Source organism: Uloborus diversus, chromosome 2 (assembly GCF_026930045.1).
Source record: "Uloborus diversus isolate 005 chromosome 2, Udiv.v.3.1, whole genome shotgun sequence".
In the NCBI taxonomy this organism is placed as follows: Eukaryota; Metazoa; Arthropoda; class Arachnida; order Araneae; family Uloboridae; genus Uloborus; species Uloborus diversus.
The window spans coordinates 56,696,446-56,716,204 of record NC_072732.1 but is presented as its reverse complement, the minus strand read 5'-3'; the positions used below and the strand labels follow the sequence as shown (position 1 = coordinate 56,716,204).

General features: G+C 33.6%; 1 protein-coding gene across 1 annotated transcript in view; it reads right to left on the bottom strand.

Annotated features, from left to right (window-relative positions):
• LOC129235160 (1-acylglycerol-3-phosphate O-acyltransferase Pnpla3-like) overlaps nt 1-19,759 on the bottom strand; it is a 57,032-nt gene that overhangs the window by 16,088 nt on the left and 21,185 nt on the right. Inside the window, exon 2 of the mRNA XM_054868850.1 lies at nt 8,034-8,266. Coding sequence (XP_054724825.1) covers nt 8,034-8,266 — 233 coding nt within the window. The remainder of the gene's footprint in view (nt 1-8,033; nt 8,267-19,759) is intronic.

Here is a 19,759-nt window from a genome sequence, read left to right as displayed (position 1 = left end):
ATAGTTTTTGACAAAAAAAAAGTATCTGATGGTACATTATAAGTTACTTGAAAATATATTCTTTGTTACAAAGATTTGAAGTTGCAAAACTACTCTGAATGAAAATTAATGACATTAGAAAATATTTATCCATTCAAATTTATTTAAAAGAATATCCTCAAAAACGTAAAATATTACAAATGAGGCAGTAAGAAGCAAAGGGATGTAAGTGGCAAAATTAACATTTTGAAGATAACCAGTAAAAAATGTAGGTGAACCTCTCGTCTGTCTTGGGGCAAGCGATAGTACTAGTAGCCCTGATACGTTCTGTTATACAGCATGATTAAAAAAAACTTTTCAATGAAAGCCTACCAAGGACCTTATCTTCAAACGCTTTTTACGCAAAACTTGAAAATGTCCACTTACATACCTTTGCTTCCCGCTGCCTCAAATGTGAAAAAAGAAGTATAATTATCAAATAAATGAAAGCAATATTCTGTCTTGGCCACGTAAATTCTACAAATTTTTTGTTTTCCTTTTTCATTTGATTTCTTTCTTTTTTTTTTCTTCGCTGTCATTATTTTATTTCACTTTTATTCTACTGAAAATAAAGCATTTGTTTACCAGTGGCCTAATTTAAAATTTCAGTATGCTAAATGATGTTTGTGGGTGTATTATTTTCAAATATCTCCAAAACTAGGCTTGCCAGATTTCTGAAATGTTCAACCGTAGCAGCGGACCCCCCCCCCCCCCCACCCCCTCCGCCAGCGTCGCGGGAATTCAAAGGGTTACACATCCATGGCTGGTGTTTAGTGTTTTAGGGGGCAGTTCGTTCTTAAAGCTATGAGTGTATGGTTACTAATTATGAACCTAAACCAGGGATAGTAATTAATGACACAAGCATATAAATTTAAACATTTTATTTCTTAAACGCTAATATTCATGAGTCACTTAAGTAAGAAGAAACACTTTGTAGGATGAATAAAAATTGAAACAATATTTACATGTATTTTGTATTGACTAGAATTTTTTTTAGAAAGTTCTAGCCATATTATTGTAAAAATCTTCACATTTGTTTCCTCATCCAACGCATTGAACAAATTTCGTGCCTTGGAAGTTCTGGATTAAAGGTTTGTATGTTTTTAATTATCCCCCTCCCCTCACATAAAATCTAGATGGCATGTCGTGTTGCAAAATTAAACAATAATTAGAGCGTGCAAAACTAACTATGCAGGAGATGGATGACGTTTTCACGTGGTAGCCATTCAGCAGTCTCCAAATTTTTACATAATCTCTAGTAGAGTAAAGGTTGTAAATATGCTGCCAGGATACCGGGATTTTGATTTGAAAACTGGGACGCCTGGCAAACGTATCTAAAACTAATTTTTGACTGTGATATTTACTGCCATTGACCTGCCCCCCTATTTTCTAGAAGACGTTGTTCCCTTCCTTTGATATTAGTCAGTTCAATGGAAGAATCAAAGAATATATTCTAACTTTCAAAAAATAATACAAAGCAAGACATTAAAAAAAAAAAAAAAAAGTGGGTGTAAAGGTAAAAATAAAATGTCAGTTGGAAGTAAATATGAAAATTAGGAAATAAAAATTCATTTCAAGAGACAAAGAACAATGAAAAAATTATATTCAAGTCACCCGAAACAGAAACTACGAATTCTTAAAACCAAGTTGCGCAAAAACGTATCTTTTTCAACAGCTAATCAAACAAACGATGTCTTCGTACTATGTCTACGATATCGTCTTCCCTGTGGAAAAAATGCTTGCTCATGTTTTCCTTCTCTACTCAATCGAAAAGCAAAACAAATGCTCAAGTGCGTTTCCTCCGCATCCCACACATTCTTATCAGTTGACCATGAAAATGGCGGAAGACAGCCGATCGAGTCCTTCGATTTCCAGTGAAGTAAACAGTTGATAACCAGTCGGTTCTCACATCAGCTCTCGTAATCTCATAACGGGATGTGGTAATCATATGATATTTGTATCTTATTATGTGGCCTTGTTTCGCTGCGGAGGAATAATGAGAGCGATTATGCGTGACTAATAAATAACTTTTAAATCAATTAAAAAAAAACCGCCTTCAAAAAACACCTCGGAACTAAAAAGCAAAAAATAACTAATCACACTTACATTCTATTTCCTACCCAAACCTAGAAACAAAATTTATTTTACAATTCCAGTACAAAAATCAACTAAACTAAACACCCAATTATAAAATAAACTGATTTTAATTACTAAACGATGAATTATTTTAAATAGCTAATTAATTATATACGATCTCTTAATTTTTAATAACCTTTTGAAGTCGGGGCATCCTATAAACTACCACCTAACGTAATCGACAACCAACCGAATCCTGAATGAAACATTAATTTAACTAAACGCGAAATTAGTCTTTAATGCTTAAACCTATTCAAGCGTGACGAAAGCTGGATTACGTAGCCACAACGCGAGTGAAATTTAAAGTTTCTTGGCTTTCTCCCCCTTGGCTGGACCCCAAATCAGATCCAGACCAAATTACCATGGGACCATCTGAGAAGCATACCCTTCCAAACAAAAAGAGAATTTTTCAAATCGGACCATGACGAATTCTTAACCTCCTTTTTTGAAGTCGGTTAAAAATCTTCAAACACACACACACAATTAAAAAGAATCTTAATTCTATAAAACTTTTCATCTGTTTTTTATCATATTTTTTCAAGATCAAAAATAGTTTTAAAAATTCATCTAGGGCAGGTGTTTCAAAACTATCACCCGCGAGCATAAATCTGGCCCGCAGAAGCGGGCCAGCTTTTAGCTCAATAAATCAACAAAGCCATAAATACTGGGTATGTTTAATAACACTGAGAATTTCTTATGTATTTACGTATCGTGAATTTCTAATTTCCGCAATTATTAAGATAAATGCAATATCAATCGTTTTAATAATGAGTACCATCGAGTAATTCAGTTGCCGTATTTTATCTTAGGTGGCATATTCACCTAGAATGTGTTCGATTCGATCGAATTATATCTACCAGTAGCAGCGAGACATTTACTTCCTGGTGGGGCAAAAGAAGTTTCTGGCTGCGCTATTGGTAGATGCAATCGATCGTGTGTGATTCGGTTGAATTGTTACAGTCGAATTTACCCCTTAATCTAAAGTTTAAAAAAATCATTTTTTTGCTCTTTATTTCGATAGAAATTAATGATAATTTGGCCCCCAAATAAATAAAAAAAGTTAGGTTAGCAAGGAGGAGTAGAGAGGAAAGGGACAGTGCTGCATTTCTTCCGAAACAAAATGTGAGAAAGTTTTTCTAGCTTGTTCAGTAAATGTAGCAGCAAAGAGTCCTTAAGCTGTTACATCTGTTAGACAAGCTGGAATAATTTTTCACTTTATTTCGCCAAGAATGCAGCGCTCTTTGGACAAAAAGTTTGGAGACTCCTGTTCCAGGGAAATCATAAGCACTATTTTCGCTAAAACTGTATTCTTTTTGTTTGCCTTAGTTGCAGCTATCTAAATTTTTTGCAGACTTGACTGAATTTTGTAAAGTAAAAAGTTGAGAAGATAATAAATACTCCGATAAATGATCCTTCCAACAAGTACTCATAAAAAAGATTCAAGGAAGTCACGCGGCACTATGTAAGTTAGTCATTATTCAGCCAACGATATCTTTATCTTTGCTTTAAAAAAAAAAAAAATCGAAGTAATATCACGCAAATTTCAGTAAAAAAAGGAAACAATCTAAATTATGACTGCCCTGACGATCGCTAAAGAAGCATTCGGAATAAAATTTTAAGATATTCTCATAATTTTCAGCCGACGAAAAACTCTGTCTAAAACAAAACGCTTTATGTCCCTGGTGTTTTCATTTGATACACCTAACTATTCGTTAACGGAAGGTATAAAATAAAAGGTTTTGTATAAAATAAACGGGATAAATAACTGGGATTAAAAAAAATAAAAAAATATATAGTAAACATTCAAAGTATACAATACTGGATTAGAGAGTAGAAATGTAAATTTCTAAATTTATACATTCACCTCAAGAAACAAGTTATAAGAAAACTAAAAGAGAATTTTATGATTAAGCTCCAATATTTACTGTTTATTGAACAATTGGTTTTAATAAAGAAAAAAACGCCGTAGTAAATTAGCGTCACTTTTGGCAAAATTTTCCAATAAAAGAGGCAAATATATCGCAATATTTATCACAGCGGTACATGCAGACACACACAAAACAACACAATATGTGATCATCCTTTTTACGCATATATTACGTACCAGAAAAATAATCAAGAAAAGCAATATAAAATGCTTGCAGAAAGCGAACGGCATATTGAGTTCAATAAATGCCCGACGAAATAGGGTTAACGATCGAAACCAATTAGTGAGGTTTAATATCTATCTTAACTTTAATCTCACTTCCTTATTTAAGTATGCACAACCAATTTAGAAAAAAAATCAGGTTAGCTAAGTAAGAAATATGAGCACACACAAACACACATAATTACAAAAAAGAAAAAAAAAACAAGCCGTTACAAAATGAGATGAGAGTTAAAATTAAAAACAAAAATGTGCAAAACATCAAATCTATTCAAGTGATTTGATTCAGTCAGTTTTATAGCAGTATTTAGAATCCAATAAACAAAACTTAGCTACATCCCCCCTTCCCCAGCTTCACATTTATTCGTGAACTCTTGGTGTTATTATTTTACTACATTTTTATCAAAATTTTAGTGTCTCTGCTTTAGAATTTACTTAAATAAAAAGACATTTAGATTAACTGCAATTCTGGAGTGTTGCACTCAAGAAATCATATTTATTTTTAACCGACTTCAAAAAGGAGGTGGATATCCAGTTCATAACGTATGTATGTTTTCTTTTGTTTTGTTTTTGTTTACTTACAGCGTCTCACCTAGTGAACCGATTTTGATGATTCTTTTTTTAATGGATAGGGGATTGTTCAACTTAGGTCCCATTACTTTGTTTGACCATATTTGTTCGTTAAAAAAAAGTTATGGGCAAAAAAACAGTAAATTTCATGCAATTTTCCTGTTAAATGATTAAATATAAAATCCATTGTTACAAAAGTTTGTTGCCATACAACAGTAATAGTAATTGTAATGAGAATTTTGAATGAAGTCTTCGCTGAAGCAAGAACGTGGAAACGATGTAATTCGTATGATTAGGATCTGCGTTGCCTTTACAATGCTACCAGGTTAGGTTTGCCCCAACTTAGTTATTTTTATCGTTATCATTTATGTCAATAATAGATAACAGGGTCTAAGTAAGGAGACATAGGATTGCATCACAAGCAACTTGTATGTTGTGAAATGTAAATTAGTTTGGGAAAACGTTAATATTTCAATGGTTATAATTAAATTAGCACACAAATGAATCCCAGAGAGGAACAAAGATAAATTTTTAGTGCCAATTGCTTAAAGTTTAAGGCATGTTCATAGGTTTCTCTCTTCTTTTTTTTTTACTAGTTAGAAGCATTTTTATGGAAAAAAAGGTGAAGTTTCGTGACGGTAACTTCTTCCCGTTTCTGAAACACATTTACACTAAAAAGAAGGAAATAAAATCATTTAAAAAAAAAATAAAATAGAACCGACTTTAAAATTGCTCTAAAAAGAGGAAAAAAAAATACTCTTTGAACACCATCAATAATGCATTTAAGCATAATTTTTGAAGTTGGCGCAAAAACGATAGATAAATTTATTCAAAGCCATAAATCAACTAAAGCTATAAATTTTACCAGGCGCAGTTTCTTCAATACCACATACATTATACATTGATAGCAGCATATTTGAGTAAAGATATAAATGTTTCATTCCTAACTTTTAGGATGATTTTGTGAAAGAAAAAAAAAAAAAGAACAAAGCATAGTGCATGGTTACATTTAATTTTTTTTTTTTTTTTTTTGCGCCAATTTTAAAAATTATATTTAAAAGTGTTATCGATCGTGTACAAAGAGTAAAATTATTTTTCCCATTTTAGAGCAATTTTGTGAAGTCGGTTCTATTTTCTTTTTAAAATTATTTTATATTTTATACTTTTTAGTGTGAACCAAGCTTATAAAAATAGTCTTCAGAAAGAAAATAAAAAAAAAAAAACATTTTTTACATTTTACATTTATTTATTTTTCTCCAGTAAATAATGTCAGAAATTTTTTACAACAGAAATTCAGAAATATTTAAAGCTTATTTGAAAAGTGTCTTGGCTGTTTGTGTGTGTGGGGGGGGGGCATAAATGGTGTATAGATTTTTGGTCTCTGCAGTCATCGTTTCCGAGGAATGGAGGAAAAAGAAAAGAAAAGCAGCGCATTAACACCGAATTGGGGAGGAATAAACAGTGCTGTCTTGAGACTGGCAGAAAAACAATAACTAAAAATACCAAGCCCTTGCATAATAAACTGGGGAAGCGGATGTAATGGGTTACATAACATTCATTAATAAGCTAAGCAGCCAGCCCTGCGGAGTTTAACATACGCATTTTGTAAAAACACTTCCAGTTCAACCTCCTTTTACAATCTTCCGGTGCACCAGGAAGGCACAATGTGCTTGTTATTCGGAAAAATCACGCCCTTGGAAATGACCAATCGGAACTACCCGTCAAGAGGCGTGTTTACTACGCGATACGAGAACCCAAGGCTGCGGCGTAGTAAAAAAATTCCAGCTGGCTAGAAATGAAAGCTTCCATTACGTGATAAACATTTTACATGTCCTGAATAAACAGGTACAGACGAAGATTTTTTTTTATTTTTTTTTATCTCGTGACTTATACACTCCACTAACACACACACACCTCTTTTAATCTCTAGTGCTGGAAGGGGTCACGAGCTGATGACGTTAAAGAAGCTGTCCAGATATTTTGATTGATAAGCACTTTTGTTGATAGAATTTTACAATAGTCGATTGATGTGAGAATACGCTTTTCGAATTCGAGGTTGATTTTATCATCCGAAAAATCCATAGTATTTGTTGAATCGGCAAAATAATCAGTTTATGCAACTACTATCACAACATTTATTTGACTTCAAATTTCTCAATATATTTTGACTAAAAGTTACAAATGCCTTTTCAAACATTTCAAAAAACATTGCAACCCCCCTCCCCCTTTTGTTTTTTCTTTTAAATGTAGAAAACGGTTGAGCTTCTGGCCGCTCAGTTGGCTGTTGCTGTAGCTACTCAAGAGTCAGAAGTCGAACTATTCATTAACTATTTTCCAAAATTTAGTCCATTTATCATTTTTCTCAGAATTATTTCAATAATTAATGACATTTCTTACATTTGATTTTCAGTGAAAAAATAATCTTGAATGTTGGTGGAAGTATGACAGTATGAATGCAATATTTTTAACTTATTCACTTCATTTGCTATGTTTTCAAAATAAAATTATAGTGCATTATTTATTTATTTATTTTTGCCGATACTTTAAGGAATTTGATGCCTCTATGACAAGGAAAAAATATGATTTATACATTATTTGTATTCAATAACAAACAAGTGTTAAACTTAGGGGGACATAAATGTCCCTAGGCCCTTCAAGGGTTTATATAAGGGAATAAGATTAAATATCGCATTCCCAGCATTTTTTAAAATTTAATTTTATTTCTTTTTAGAAAAGAGAGGGGGTAGTTGATTTACAGGTAGTCTGACCAGTGAATGAACAGCTTGCTATCTTTTTTATTTCCTCTCTCAAAAATATGGTTTGAGAAGTTTTTTACTATCTGAATTGGCAACATTCACTTCCTCCAACACAATTCCAAAAAGAGAACTTGACAAGAAAATGCGTTTGTTCGTTGGTTAGACGAGTAGTTCACTGTGTAGTAGCATCGCTTTTCATTTAAACTTCTAAAAATAAAAAAAAGAAGCTTGAAGCAGAACTATATGGGTTCTTCCATGTGAAATCAAATAAAAAAGTTAAATATATTCTCAACCTGACCATCTCAGATGAATTTCGGAAAATGAAACTGAGCTTAGGTCAGACTATCCCATATTTGCTTCTTGAATTTCAATGTCTTGTTAGTGTTATCACTAATCAAAGGTCTTACCTGGATGAGCTCGTCCCTGGAATTAAATTGCGAAAGCAGGACATTCTTCTTGTCCGACCACCGAGTGACGGAGATGAACAGGCGACCTGAACACATGAGGTGTGCGTTGGGGGGAAGACCGCGTTCCAGACTTTCCTTCACGATAAAATTCAGGTCAAAACGCGGGCTCAGAGGACCGAGCATGCGAGAACGAGCCTTGACAGCGACAGATAGAATATCTGTCGTCGTTTGACCTGCAATAAAGAATGGATTTTAAGGACAAATTCAAATGACTATTGTTTCAATTAAAACTAAAGGTTAGTTGGAATTGAGACGAGAAATCCATGAATAAATGAAATACACCGCCAGCTCAGTTAATTCCAGCCGAGGACTACAGTTTCGTGCTTATTAGCGCTCATCAGCTCGGCATAGGAAGTGAATGAGCTGGAGGTGGAAAACCTCTTAAGGAAGCCTAGAGTGCCAAACAAACTGGTAGATAATATAGAATTAGCACTGACCAGACGAGTGACCGAAGCAATGGTTCGGTTCAACTCGAAGATTGAAGGCAAGGCATACTTACTGAATATCCATGAATAAAGTCACAGTCAAATCAACCGATAGGTTCGATAAAAAGCACTTCGACAAAGATGCCTTTTTGCAATTAATGGTAGTAATTTTTAAAAGCTTACTTTTTAATAAGTGAAACAAAAACTTATTAATTACACAAAAGTCAATCCCATTTATCGCACTCTTGTGTAGTATTTTTAAATGGATTATGACAAATGAAAATGCTCAAAACTTTTCAAGAGGTGAACTTCAGGCCAAATCATACATTATACTGAACCTAACTGATATCACATGTTTAGGACCAGCTAAATATTTTATTATTATTATTATTATTTTTAAAGGGGAGTAATGAAACGGAAGTGAAGAAATAAATTGGCAAGCATTGGATTTGGCGGATGGCCAGGTTTTCAACAAAAATAAGAAGAAAAATCCATTGTCAGTCTAATGACATTTGGCGAGATTCTATTGGCAATGTCTGTAAAACTGTCTTTTCTGCATTGGTTCGCAGCACTGCAGAACAGGGGCGTTTCGCTCTTCACCAAAAGTTATTTCGACATAACTTTATAGAAAACAAATGGGTTAGTAGAAGTTGAACTGTGAAATATTTAAGCTAAAATTATAATTCACAACAATCTTATACATATAAAATCTGAGTATCTATCTATCTATCTATCTATGTCCAAGCTTCTTCTCCCGAACGACAGTGAACTGACCATCGAACCAGGTATCGATGGATTCGTAATCCTCCCGTCTTCATGTTTAGCTATTTAACATAATCCTCTGATAATAATTAGCGGAGCTATCAATTAAAAACTATTAATCAATACTCTTAGATTTCAAAATCAAATCCCTATTTTTCGAAGGCTTTTCTCCGTTCAAATTATTTTTCAGTGCTTCATCTCAACTTTCCGTCGATTGCTAATTTAACGTTTCATATTGTCTTTGTTTCGTGCGTGATTTTTTGAGGCTTTCCTCAATTCAAATAATTAAGTAATGTTTCTTTCGGGAGTATTCGACCTAAAATACTTTAGGGAATCATAACAAATACAATTCGGAACTCCAGCGCTCGAATACGCACCTTGCGGTGATTTACAAAACTGCAAATGAAGCGTTCCACGTGTGTCTGTTGACGTAAACACAGGCAGTTTGTTCTGAGTATTTATTAACGCAATCGATGTGTCTTAGTTTGCTTTCAGCTACAGAAATTAATTCGTCACTTAGTAGTATTCTCGAGCTTCTCAAAATAATGTTAGTTTTCATTATTTCCTTAATAATTGGTAAAAGCGAAAATACTGGATTAACAAACTTGGATAACGTTATACAAGGTAAAAAAATTTATTGTTTTGTATGAATTTGTAAGAATATGGGTTTTTTTTTTAATCTTAAATTCATTAAACTTACCATATTTTACAGCAGCATTTAGTTGGAATGGACAGTATGCAAAATATTTTCTTGAATATATTATCATAGAACAAAATGAAAAATGTTTAACCGAGAAAGAATTTACTTTATTCCTTTTATTCTCAGCTGAAAGGTATCGCCAAATTTGTTTAGGGTTATAGTTTTGGTATTGTGCGAGCAAAGTAGCCTTGGCGAGATTTCGCGTTTTTAGTTAAACCATTTTCAACTTTTATCATGAGTGGAATAAAATGGTAGTAAGATTACAGAATTCGATAAGTAAAAAGAAATAATTGTCAATCAACTGAAAAGAAAACTACCACCATATGTCCGTGAGAATTTTGTTGATGATTTGCATAACATGACACAATTAAATCGTAACTCTGAAATTAGAAAAATCGAAACAGAAAATTTTTAAATTAACCGATTCGGGAATTCAAGAGAAATAACTCAGCTACAAATGGAAAACAAGTGCTAGCCAAAGCAAAACAAAGAAGTATCATCTTCTTTTGGTAATAATTTGTAATGTCATATTAAATTTTCTAGCATTAATTGTTATTCTTGTCAGGCTACAATTATTATTTAGTTTTATCAAGAATTGATAAATATCGAATTCAACATCGTGAAAATGGCTGCTTAGAACTATGAACTACGTACTTTGCATTAATGTTTGACGTTTAGTAATGCTTCTTGAATTCTCATTTCTTTCTACGTGGTTCAGAATATCAACAAGACTTTGAAAATTAATTTAAAAAGAATAAAGCGAAAAAATCATACGTACGAACAAAAATCACAACACTTTTAGCATTTTCTTCGTTACCATGTGTGTTTGTTTTAGTTTTCGATTCCGCCATTAGACAGTGACTTCAGTGCCCCCTATAGTTCGTTGGAGTTGCGAATAAATGAAGCATTTAAGTTTTATTTCACGTCGTAAAGTAAATGAGTGATTTACATGCAATTTATTATTAGTTTGCATAGTACTGATTTAGAATGTGAATTTTCCTGTTTTCGTGTAATATAAACAATCTTGGCAAACACTTCCCACTGATATAAATCTTGGTTAGAAGATTTTGATAATGGGATTGTTTAATTCAAACAAGAGTACTACTTTCAAGCAAAAAAAAAAAAAAAACAAGGACTCAGAAAATAATTTTATTTTCCCAACAGTTATTTTTTAATTAATTTTTAAAATATCCGATTTTTCAAACAAGCCGTGGTCTTTATACGTCACAAATGATGTACTTTGGCGCATCTTTCTATCGGCTTTCATTTTTTAGGTAGCCCGTGCAACGCCGGGCACGCAGCTAGTATTACATTAAATTCTGTAACTCCTTCAATATTTTTGTAATTCGTCACTGAAAGTTTCTTATTCTGTATCTATGTTTGTACATATGATATGGTGTTTCATCTTTCAAACAGAGAGCGTTACACTGTGCTCTACTTTAAAAAAAAATCATTAAAAATATAACTTCTGATGCATGTTCATGAACAAACGAATCTATTTTGTTCAAATAATAGAAAAGTAAGATCTTTTTTAAAAAATACTTAAGATTTTGTAAACTCTTTCTCGCGAGCTAATTATTTACCAAATATAAACCAATTTAATTAACAACCTTTTATTTATGTATTTTCTTATTCTTTCATCTATTTGGCAGGTGTAAACATACCTTCTTGCCTGCTATCCTACAACCGTTCTGGTATTCAAACACACATTTAAAGATGATCATTAAAAAATAGAAAAATCATTAAAAGAATCCGACTTTGTACATTCACGCAAATATAACATAAATCAACATTAATGAGAGATATAGCAGGGGGGAAATTGGACTTCCTAAAATGAAAAACTATTTAACTTTTCTCAGGTTGCAGCATATTAAACAGCGTAGAAAGTCATGAACTGCAAGGCAAATTGCAGTAAGTAATTTTAGAGTTAAAAGGAATCTATTTTTCAGAAGTTAATTATGTAAAACAAAAATTTATTTATTTATTTATTTTATTTGTGCATTTATTTTTTGCAATAAAATTCCGTTGTAAGAGTTTTAGAACTGTATGCAAATAAAAAAAAAATATATAAAAAATGTAGAAGTTTCTTGTGACTCCAAAACGTGTATGTTTTTTTTTTTTTTCTTTTCTTTTTTTAGTTTGTGCCTCATAGCATTATTTCACCTTGTAGTACTTTATGCTCCGTTGAAAGCTGTGGAACAATCAGAATTCAAGCAAAAATATCGCTCTTAAAAATAAAAATAATAATAAAAAATGTGAAGAAGAAGATAGAGTACGATAACTAGCATATACTACTTAATTTTTAAAAATCCGCAAATCATATTTCACAACTAAGAAATTACTTTCCTTTGCTTTCAACAGAACCCGCACACCACTTAGCAATTTACTGATAACAAATCAAAATCTTCAATCAAAATTATCTAACCCTTTAGGTTCCAAGCAACTTTTCACTTTTCATTATTCCTTATCTAAGCTCTCAAATATTGGACGATAAGACAAAGCTAACCTTCACCCAGATATCGCGCTACTTTATATCTTTATTACAAGCACGGAATAAGAAACGTCATCGGTTATGTCATCCCTCGGACGATCGTAGGACGAATGGCAATTCCGTCTGCAGATTATGAAGAAAGTGGTGCGATGTCGCTCAAGAGCGAAGCAGGTGTCCCTTTCTCAAATAATTACGCAGTAATAAAAGAAAAAACAACGAAAGAAAACCACACACGTGAGTGCCGCACCACGTGAGATATTTTGACTGGTTAATGTTTGCGCAGTATGAAACAAAATGTGAATGAAAATATTTGCATGTAAGAAAAACATGGAGGAAAGACGTAGATACATTTTTGATGAGACGCTGTTCGCTTTCTTCCATTGAAAGAAAATCTGAGCGAAAATGTAACGAGAATTGAAAGAACAATGAAATATATATAGAATATAAAGAATACTAGAAATGATGAAAGGGAGAATAGAATTGTATAAGCAATGAAATGTAGAATAGAATTGCAAAAAAAAAAAAAGACGAAGAAAAACGAAATAAAGAATAGAATTGTAGAATCAATAAAATGTAGAAAATAACTGTCAAGAGAATTGAAATAAAATAAAAAATAGAATTGCAGAAAGAATAATACTGTAGAATGAAATTTAAAACGTACATAGGTAGAATTGCAGTGGCTCCGGTGTTTAAGATAAAATATAGTGAAGTCCCTCTAATGCGGACACTAACGGGACAATTTTTTGTCCGCAATGAGAGGTGTCCGCAGGACAGGGGTTTAATAATGTTATTTGCATTGGAACTGGGGAATTAAAAATTGACCGCATAAGAGGGGTGTCCGCCTTTGAGGGGTGTCCGTTAGGAGGGGTTTTACTGTACATTTAAAGACTTCCCAAAGAAAATTTGTATGCAATTAATTATTTTATGAAACGATATTTTTAACGTAAACGAATACAATTTGTACTTTTATGTTATTTTGCTTCTTTAGAATAAAGTTTATCGCTCAGATATGTTCAAAATACTTCTTTGATTTGAAAAATAACTCTAACTTTTCATGTTAAACTGCTGCTGAATGCGGCATCTTTGCATAAAAAGGCGAATTGCAAATAGCAAAACCCCGCTGACGGCTGCTAGAGTAACACAAACATGCAACAAAATTCTTAAGTTTAGTAATGAAAGCAATTATTGAACAATAATTTAGCAAAAGTCATTCTTTTACGTTTGCGGCATGTATCCCTTTCACACAATAAATCCACCTATACAAATCAAACTCGGGAACAATATTACAATTCGTAACCCAAAAACAAAAGTTCCACAGCAAATGAGAATTGCAGCAGAAAAGTTCTATTTCCACAACCATTAAAACATCAAAGCATTGTGCTTCACTCCGAAAATGAGATCAACTGCCATTCTTAAACAACTGGGAAGGCATTACTCGGCTTTTGAATTTCACTAAAATAAGAAAAAACTTAGGAGTTCCTCATACATAATTAATCTTACACTTTGCACATAATGATTTAGGTATTTAGGTTGAGGTTACACTAGATACAGTTGTTCGCTTTTAAGCAAGTCGAGACGAAACGCTTCGTTTTTAAATGGGGTCAGTAATAACAAAACTCGCATTTTCTAGTTTTTCCAACAGTTATGACTAAAAGGACGAAGTATACTTCAACGATCAATTAAAACTTTAAAATGGTTAGCAGTAGACAACGTTTCAAGTTTATAGATACTGATAGAACCGGAAATTTTTGCTTGGACCCAATTTTGTGAACTTTTAATACTTTTGTTATAAACCACAATTAACTTGGCAGGGACTCATTTTTTATTTTGGAAAAAAATGGTGAAAGGCGCAGCTAAGGTCCACGCCATACAAATTCCGTGAAAACGTCGGGGAAAAAATCATAATAAGTGTTAATTTTTTTTTCCTTTGCAATTTCCCTTCGTTGCCAGCTTTATTCTAATTTGCATTTTCCGTAATTCTGAGCTGAGCATAATTCCGACTGATTCCAGTGAATTTTTTATTGATTTACTTAGGACTAGGGGCCCGTCCCGAACTTGTTCGCCGTTGAAAGAATTATCTATTTTAATTAAATATTCTAAAAATTTTTTTTTTTCTTTTTTAATATATCATGGTATACATATTATCATGGTATACTCGTACATCATACGCTTTTGTTTCGTTTTTATGCGGTTTTGAAAGAAATTGATTCACTTTATTTCCTAATCAAGAGAGAGAGCAACCTCTACTTCCCCGTGAACAATTTAATCTTCCCATATGCAACGTTGTACGTATGACCTTCAGTTTTGATGATGGTGATGGTATAAGAAATTTTCATTGGAAATTGCAATTACTTATATTAGAAATGGAAGTGTGCAAGGACCATGGGATTTCGAGAAATATTCCTGACTGACCTGCTGCTGATCCAGTAAGAACAATACGGTAAATCATAGAAGTCCATATTGATTTTACTTTGGGGTCCAGTTCCATTGCATACATAAGACCAATTAAAGTTTAGCAACGAAATTATTGGAATACCGCCGAAATTGTTGGAATTTTAATAGAATGAATATGGGCTCTTAAAAGACAGTGTCCCTAAAAGGAGACGACTTTAAACAGGCTTAAAGTGTATCTGCACGCATTAATCAAGGGAACCACAGGAATAGTTAGGTAAAAATCATCGGCAAATGCGAAGATGACACCTCTCTTAATGTTCTTTTAGTTCGTTTAGAATCCACTGCTTCTATATACAAACAGTGCCTTATCGAACATCCGTAATACATTATGCGGCAGACCTTTTGAAGACGCTATCCAAATGGTCCATTTTCTTCTTATGAAACGAACGGAGTCTTTCTGAAGGGGGCCATTCAAATTAGTTTAAACCTGGAGTGGTCAGTTTTTCGACCACTAAGAAAAATTTCTGCAATTAAGTTTTTAAAAAAAACTACAAACACATCCTCAGTTTGCCTGTTGATTTTGGTTAAATTTATTAAAAAAATTTCAGTTCCATCGGGTATGCCGATAAACATTAATTTGCGTTCTGGCATCATAGGCGAGTCGCTGATCGGTTACTAATTTAATTGCTTGATTGAAAACGTATTCATTCAGTAGGTTAAAATCATGTATTAATCTTGTTCGCAACATATAAACATACACAATAAACCTTCTCTCTTCATAATATAAGTATGGATAAAAAAAACCTCAAAGGGTAGCCCGAAATGCAAGCTTTTAGAATCACGGAGTAATATCATCTATTTGCACAACTTGAATTCAAAAATTTATTTGCTAGAAGCGAATCCCAGTTATATAATTCACTTGAATAAATTTTGATGCATTAACATTCTGCGAGTCTAAATGTTTCGCGATATCGAAGGCTAATAAAATGCTATATACCTTATCCTCCGCAGCCTCAAATACATATATAATGGCGGTCCTTATGCCATCATCGTTATTCATTTTCACTTGTTCTTTTCCTTAGCATTCAGTTCATAGGGAACCTTCAACTATTTTATCAATGCAAGTGCGAGACAATCAGCGCTTGTGTTTACATATATAACAATAGATCAGTACGAAAAATAAACTGGTAGCGAAGACAAACTATTGGTTTAAAAAATTAATATAAGTACATATGAGGCAGTGAGAAGCAAAGGGATGTAAGTGGCAAAATTTAAAATTTGGAGATAATCAGTACACATGGTAGGTGAACCTCGCCTCTGTCTTGGAGCAAGCGATGGTACTAGTAGTCCTGGTAGTTGCTGCTATGCAGCATCATTTAGAAAAAAATTTCAATGAAAGCCTACCAAAAACCTTATCTTCAAACACGTTTTGCTCAAAACTTGAAAATGTCCACTTGCATCCCTTAGAATCATCGAACAGGCAATGGCTTCGTTCAAATGTAGAAGCAATTTTCACCCGTCAAACCTTGGCGGGGGATTTTCTAGTTTTTATGATAAAATCCCAAGTAATAGATATCATCGTAGCCAGGAAAAATTCAGCATGAGGAAAGAGAGAGAATTTAAGCTGCTGCAGAAGTGCAACATTTTTCATTGAGCACTAAAATTGCGGAATATATTCTCTATCAGTCAAACGGAGGACAGCAGTCTTCCGAATTTCATAATTAATTCAACTAGGTCATATCCCGGATCATCCATGTACGAAATACTATACTTCAACTCAGTCAAAACAAATTTTACGCAAGAAACGGAAATCTTAACGCATGGGAATAGTTTCGTATGAAAATAATAATAATATAATAATAATAATGCTACTACAGTAATATCCCGTCACAACAAACTTCAAGGGACAGCAAATTTTGTTCGTTGTAAGTAACTAATAGTTCGTGGTATTGGTATTCGCTGTAACGAGACTACTGTATATACGATTATTGGAATCAAGTTTTTGGAGGAAAAGACATGGACTGCCAAAGATATTTTTTCTCCCTCTGCCGAATGTAACCATAATAGGTACGTTTCCACGCGAGGAAAAAAAAAAAAAAAAAACTTCAGATTACTACATTTCAACTTCCAGGTGGAAAACAAAAGAGAATGGAATTTTCAGATTAGTACGAACAGGATAACTAGTTCGCTTATCGCGCAATGCGGTATCACTATTATCTCGGCAATTGTTATCGGAGTTGTGTTACAAGTTCCTGCTTTGCGATATCGCTCTCAGACATCGAATATCACCAACTGCCAAAACCTCGAAGGACAGCAAATTGAAAGACGTCACCAATAAATATCACAAGTGGAGAAACACCAATAGTCAGATTGTTAACTATCGATACGTGTGCGCAATTTCTCAGCCCAGATCTACGAAGGAAGTTTCTAGAACAGAAACAAAAAGGCTATCAAGGTTCATCAAACATGGCTGGCTAGAACGCACATAGTAACGAAAAAATATAAAACTCAATAAATAATAAAATTAATTAACGACACTCGTGTCCCTTTCGAGGAAAACCGAATTTACTTCCTTCGAAAAATCGAATTTACTTCTTCCGCAAAATCGAAGCTATGTACAATCCACTCTATGTAGAATCATCCACTTTTCAATTGAATTTGCAAGCGAATCTCTGCACAGACTCAAGAACTTTTCTGTAGACTCCATAACGATCTACCAAAGATATAATAATCTTCATAAAATAAGGATATTTTGCAAAGCTGTAAGATCGTTTTCTGTTGTCCATGAAACTAACTATAAGTCTCCAATCTATCCATTGACAGTCTATGTCTATACAGCAGGTTATTAATCAACAATCATTGTTGATTGATCAATCCTCACCTCTGTTCTGGCTGTATAACCTTCAATACTTTCCCGATATCTTTTTTTTTTTTTAAACTCTTCTCGGAATCGTCTAGCAGGACAAAATAATCCCTATGAATCCGAAAATCTCTAAAAAGTCTAAAAACAATTGTGGGTTGCAAAGGACCTCATCCTTTGCAAATCCCAAGCAAACTAAAACGTGAGTAGGTAAGGCCTCGCCAGCAGAATACCAGTGGCATTCTGGAAAGGTTTTTTGACACTCACAAAACCTGGGGGCTCTCGTATGTGCACTCAAAAATAACTCAAAGTAGGTGGTCTGGCGGGATATATGTCTGAGTCTGAAAGATTCACCCGGACATTTTGCAAAATGCCGTGAATGGGTGGAAGGAGTTTTCATTTTTTTTATTTAACCCTATTTTTGCCTGCCGAATGTCATTCATCCATAAGCTCACATAATTTGCTTTTAAAAAGCAATTACCTGCAACCCCAAAACACGTGTCCATAAGTTAATTTTCATAATAGTGCGTTATATTGCTGTTATTACAATCAATACTAGGTTGGTTTTCTTTATTTGCTTGTGAAGCAACGACGGTAAAATTAAAAGCTAGACAAAAATTGAAGATTTTCATTCAACATTTTATAGTTGGGTCTCCTTCTTTACTAATAATAAAGCTGAAAGTCTCTCTGTCCGGAGGATGTCTGAATCTTTGTGACGCGCATAGCGCCTAGACCGTTCGGCCGATTTTCATGACATTTGGTACAAAGTTAGTTTGTAGCATGGGGATGTGCACCTCGAAGCGATTTTTCAAAAATTCGACGTGGTTCTTTTTCTATTCCAATTGAAAGAACAAAAATATCATAAAGATGGACGAGTAAATTACGAAATTATAATAACGTGGAACAGTAACATGGGCGCAAGCCAATTGGCGAGATACGAAGTTATCATAACGTGGAACCGTAACATGGGTACAAGCCAATTGGCGAGAAAATTCACCATACATTATTTGTAAATATACAGGCGAACCAAAAGACCTTTTAATTTTTCTATTACGGGCAAAGCTGTGTGGGTACCACTAGTTTAAAAAAAAGGACATGGCATAATTTCAGCAAAATAATTGAGGGAGCCCTATAGTTTTCAGGACCATTCTTTCACACGCAAATAGCCTGGATTTCGTCCAATATGTAAAAATTGACATAAAAATAAAATTAAGAGAGGGAACTGAGCTCTCGTGAGCCCTCATGCAAATTACGCCTTGGTAAAGAAGATTAAAGGAGCAATTACTAATGAGTGTTTCTAGAGTACATCATCTGTATCTTTACTAATCTTTACTAATAATAAAGCTGAAAGTCTCTCTGTCCGGAGGATGTCTGGATGTCTGTGACGCGCATAGCGCCTAGACCGTTCGGCCGATTTTCATGAAATTTGGCACAAAGTTAGTTTGTAGCATGGGGGTGTGCACCTCGAAGCGATTTTTCGAAAATTCGATTTTGTTCTTTTTCTATTCCAATTTTAAGCCCATTTTTCACAGAAATTTAATAAAATGGGAAAGAATTTGTTCTGAAAATTACTTTCTTTTCTTTACTTCTTTATCTTTCTTCTTTTCTTTTCTTCTTTACTAATAATAAAGCTGAAAGTCTCTCTGTCCGGAGGATGTCTGGATGTCTGTAGGATGTCTGTGACGCGCATAGCGCCTAAACCGTTCGGCCGATTTTCATGAAATTTGGCACAAAGTTAGTATGTAGCATGGGGGTGTGCACCTCGAAGCGATTTTTCGAAAATTCGATGTGGTTCTTTTTCTATTCCAAATTTAAGAACAAAACTATCATAAGATGGTTAAATTACGAAATTATCATAACGTGTAACCGTAACATGGGCACAAGCCAATTGACGAGAAAATTCACAATACATTATTTGTAAATACAGGCGAACCAAAAGACCTTTTAATTTTTCTATTACGGGCGAAGCCGTGCGGGTACCACTAGTTACTAATAATAAAGCTGAAAGTCTCTCTGTCCGGAGGATGTCTGGAT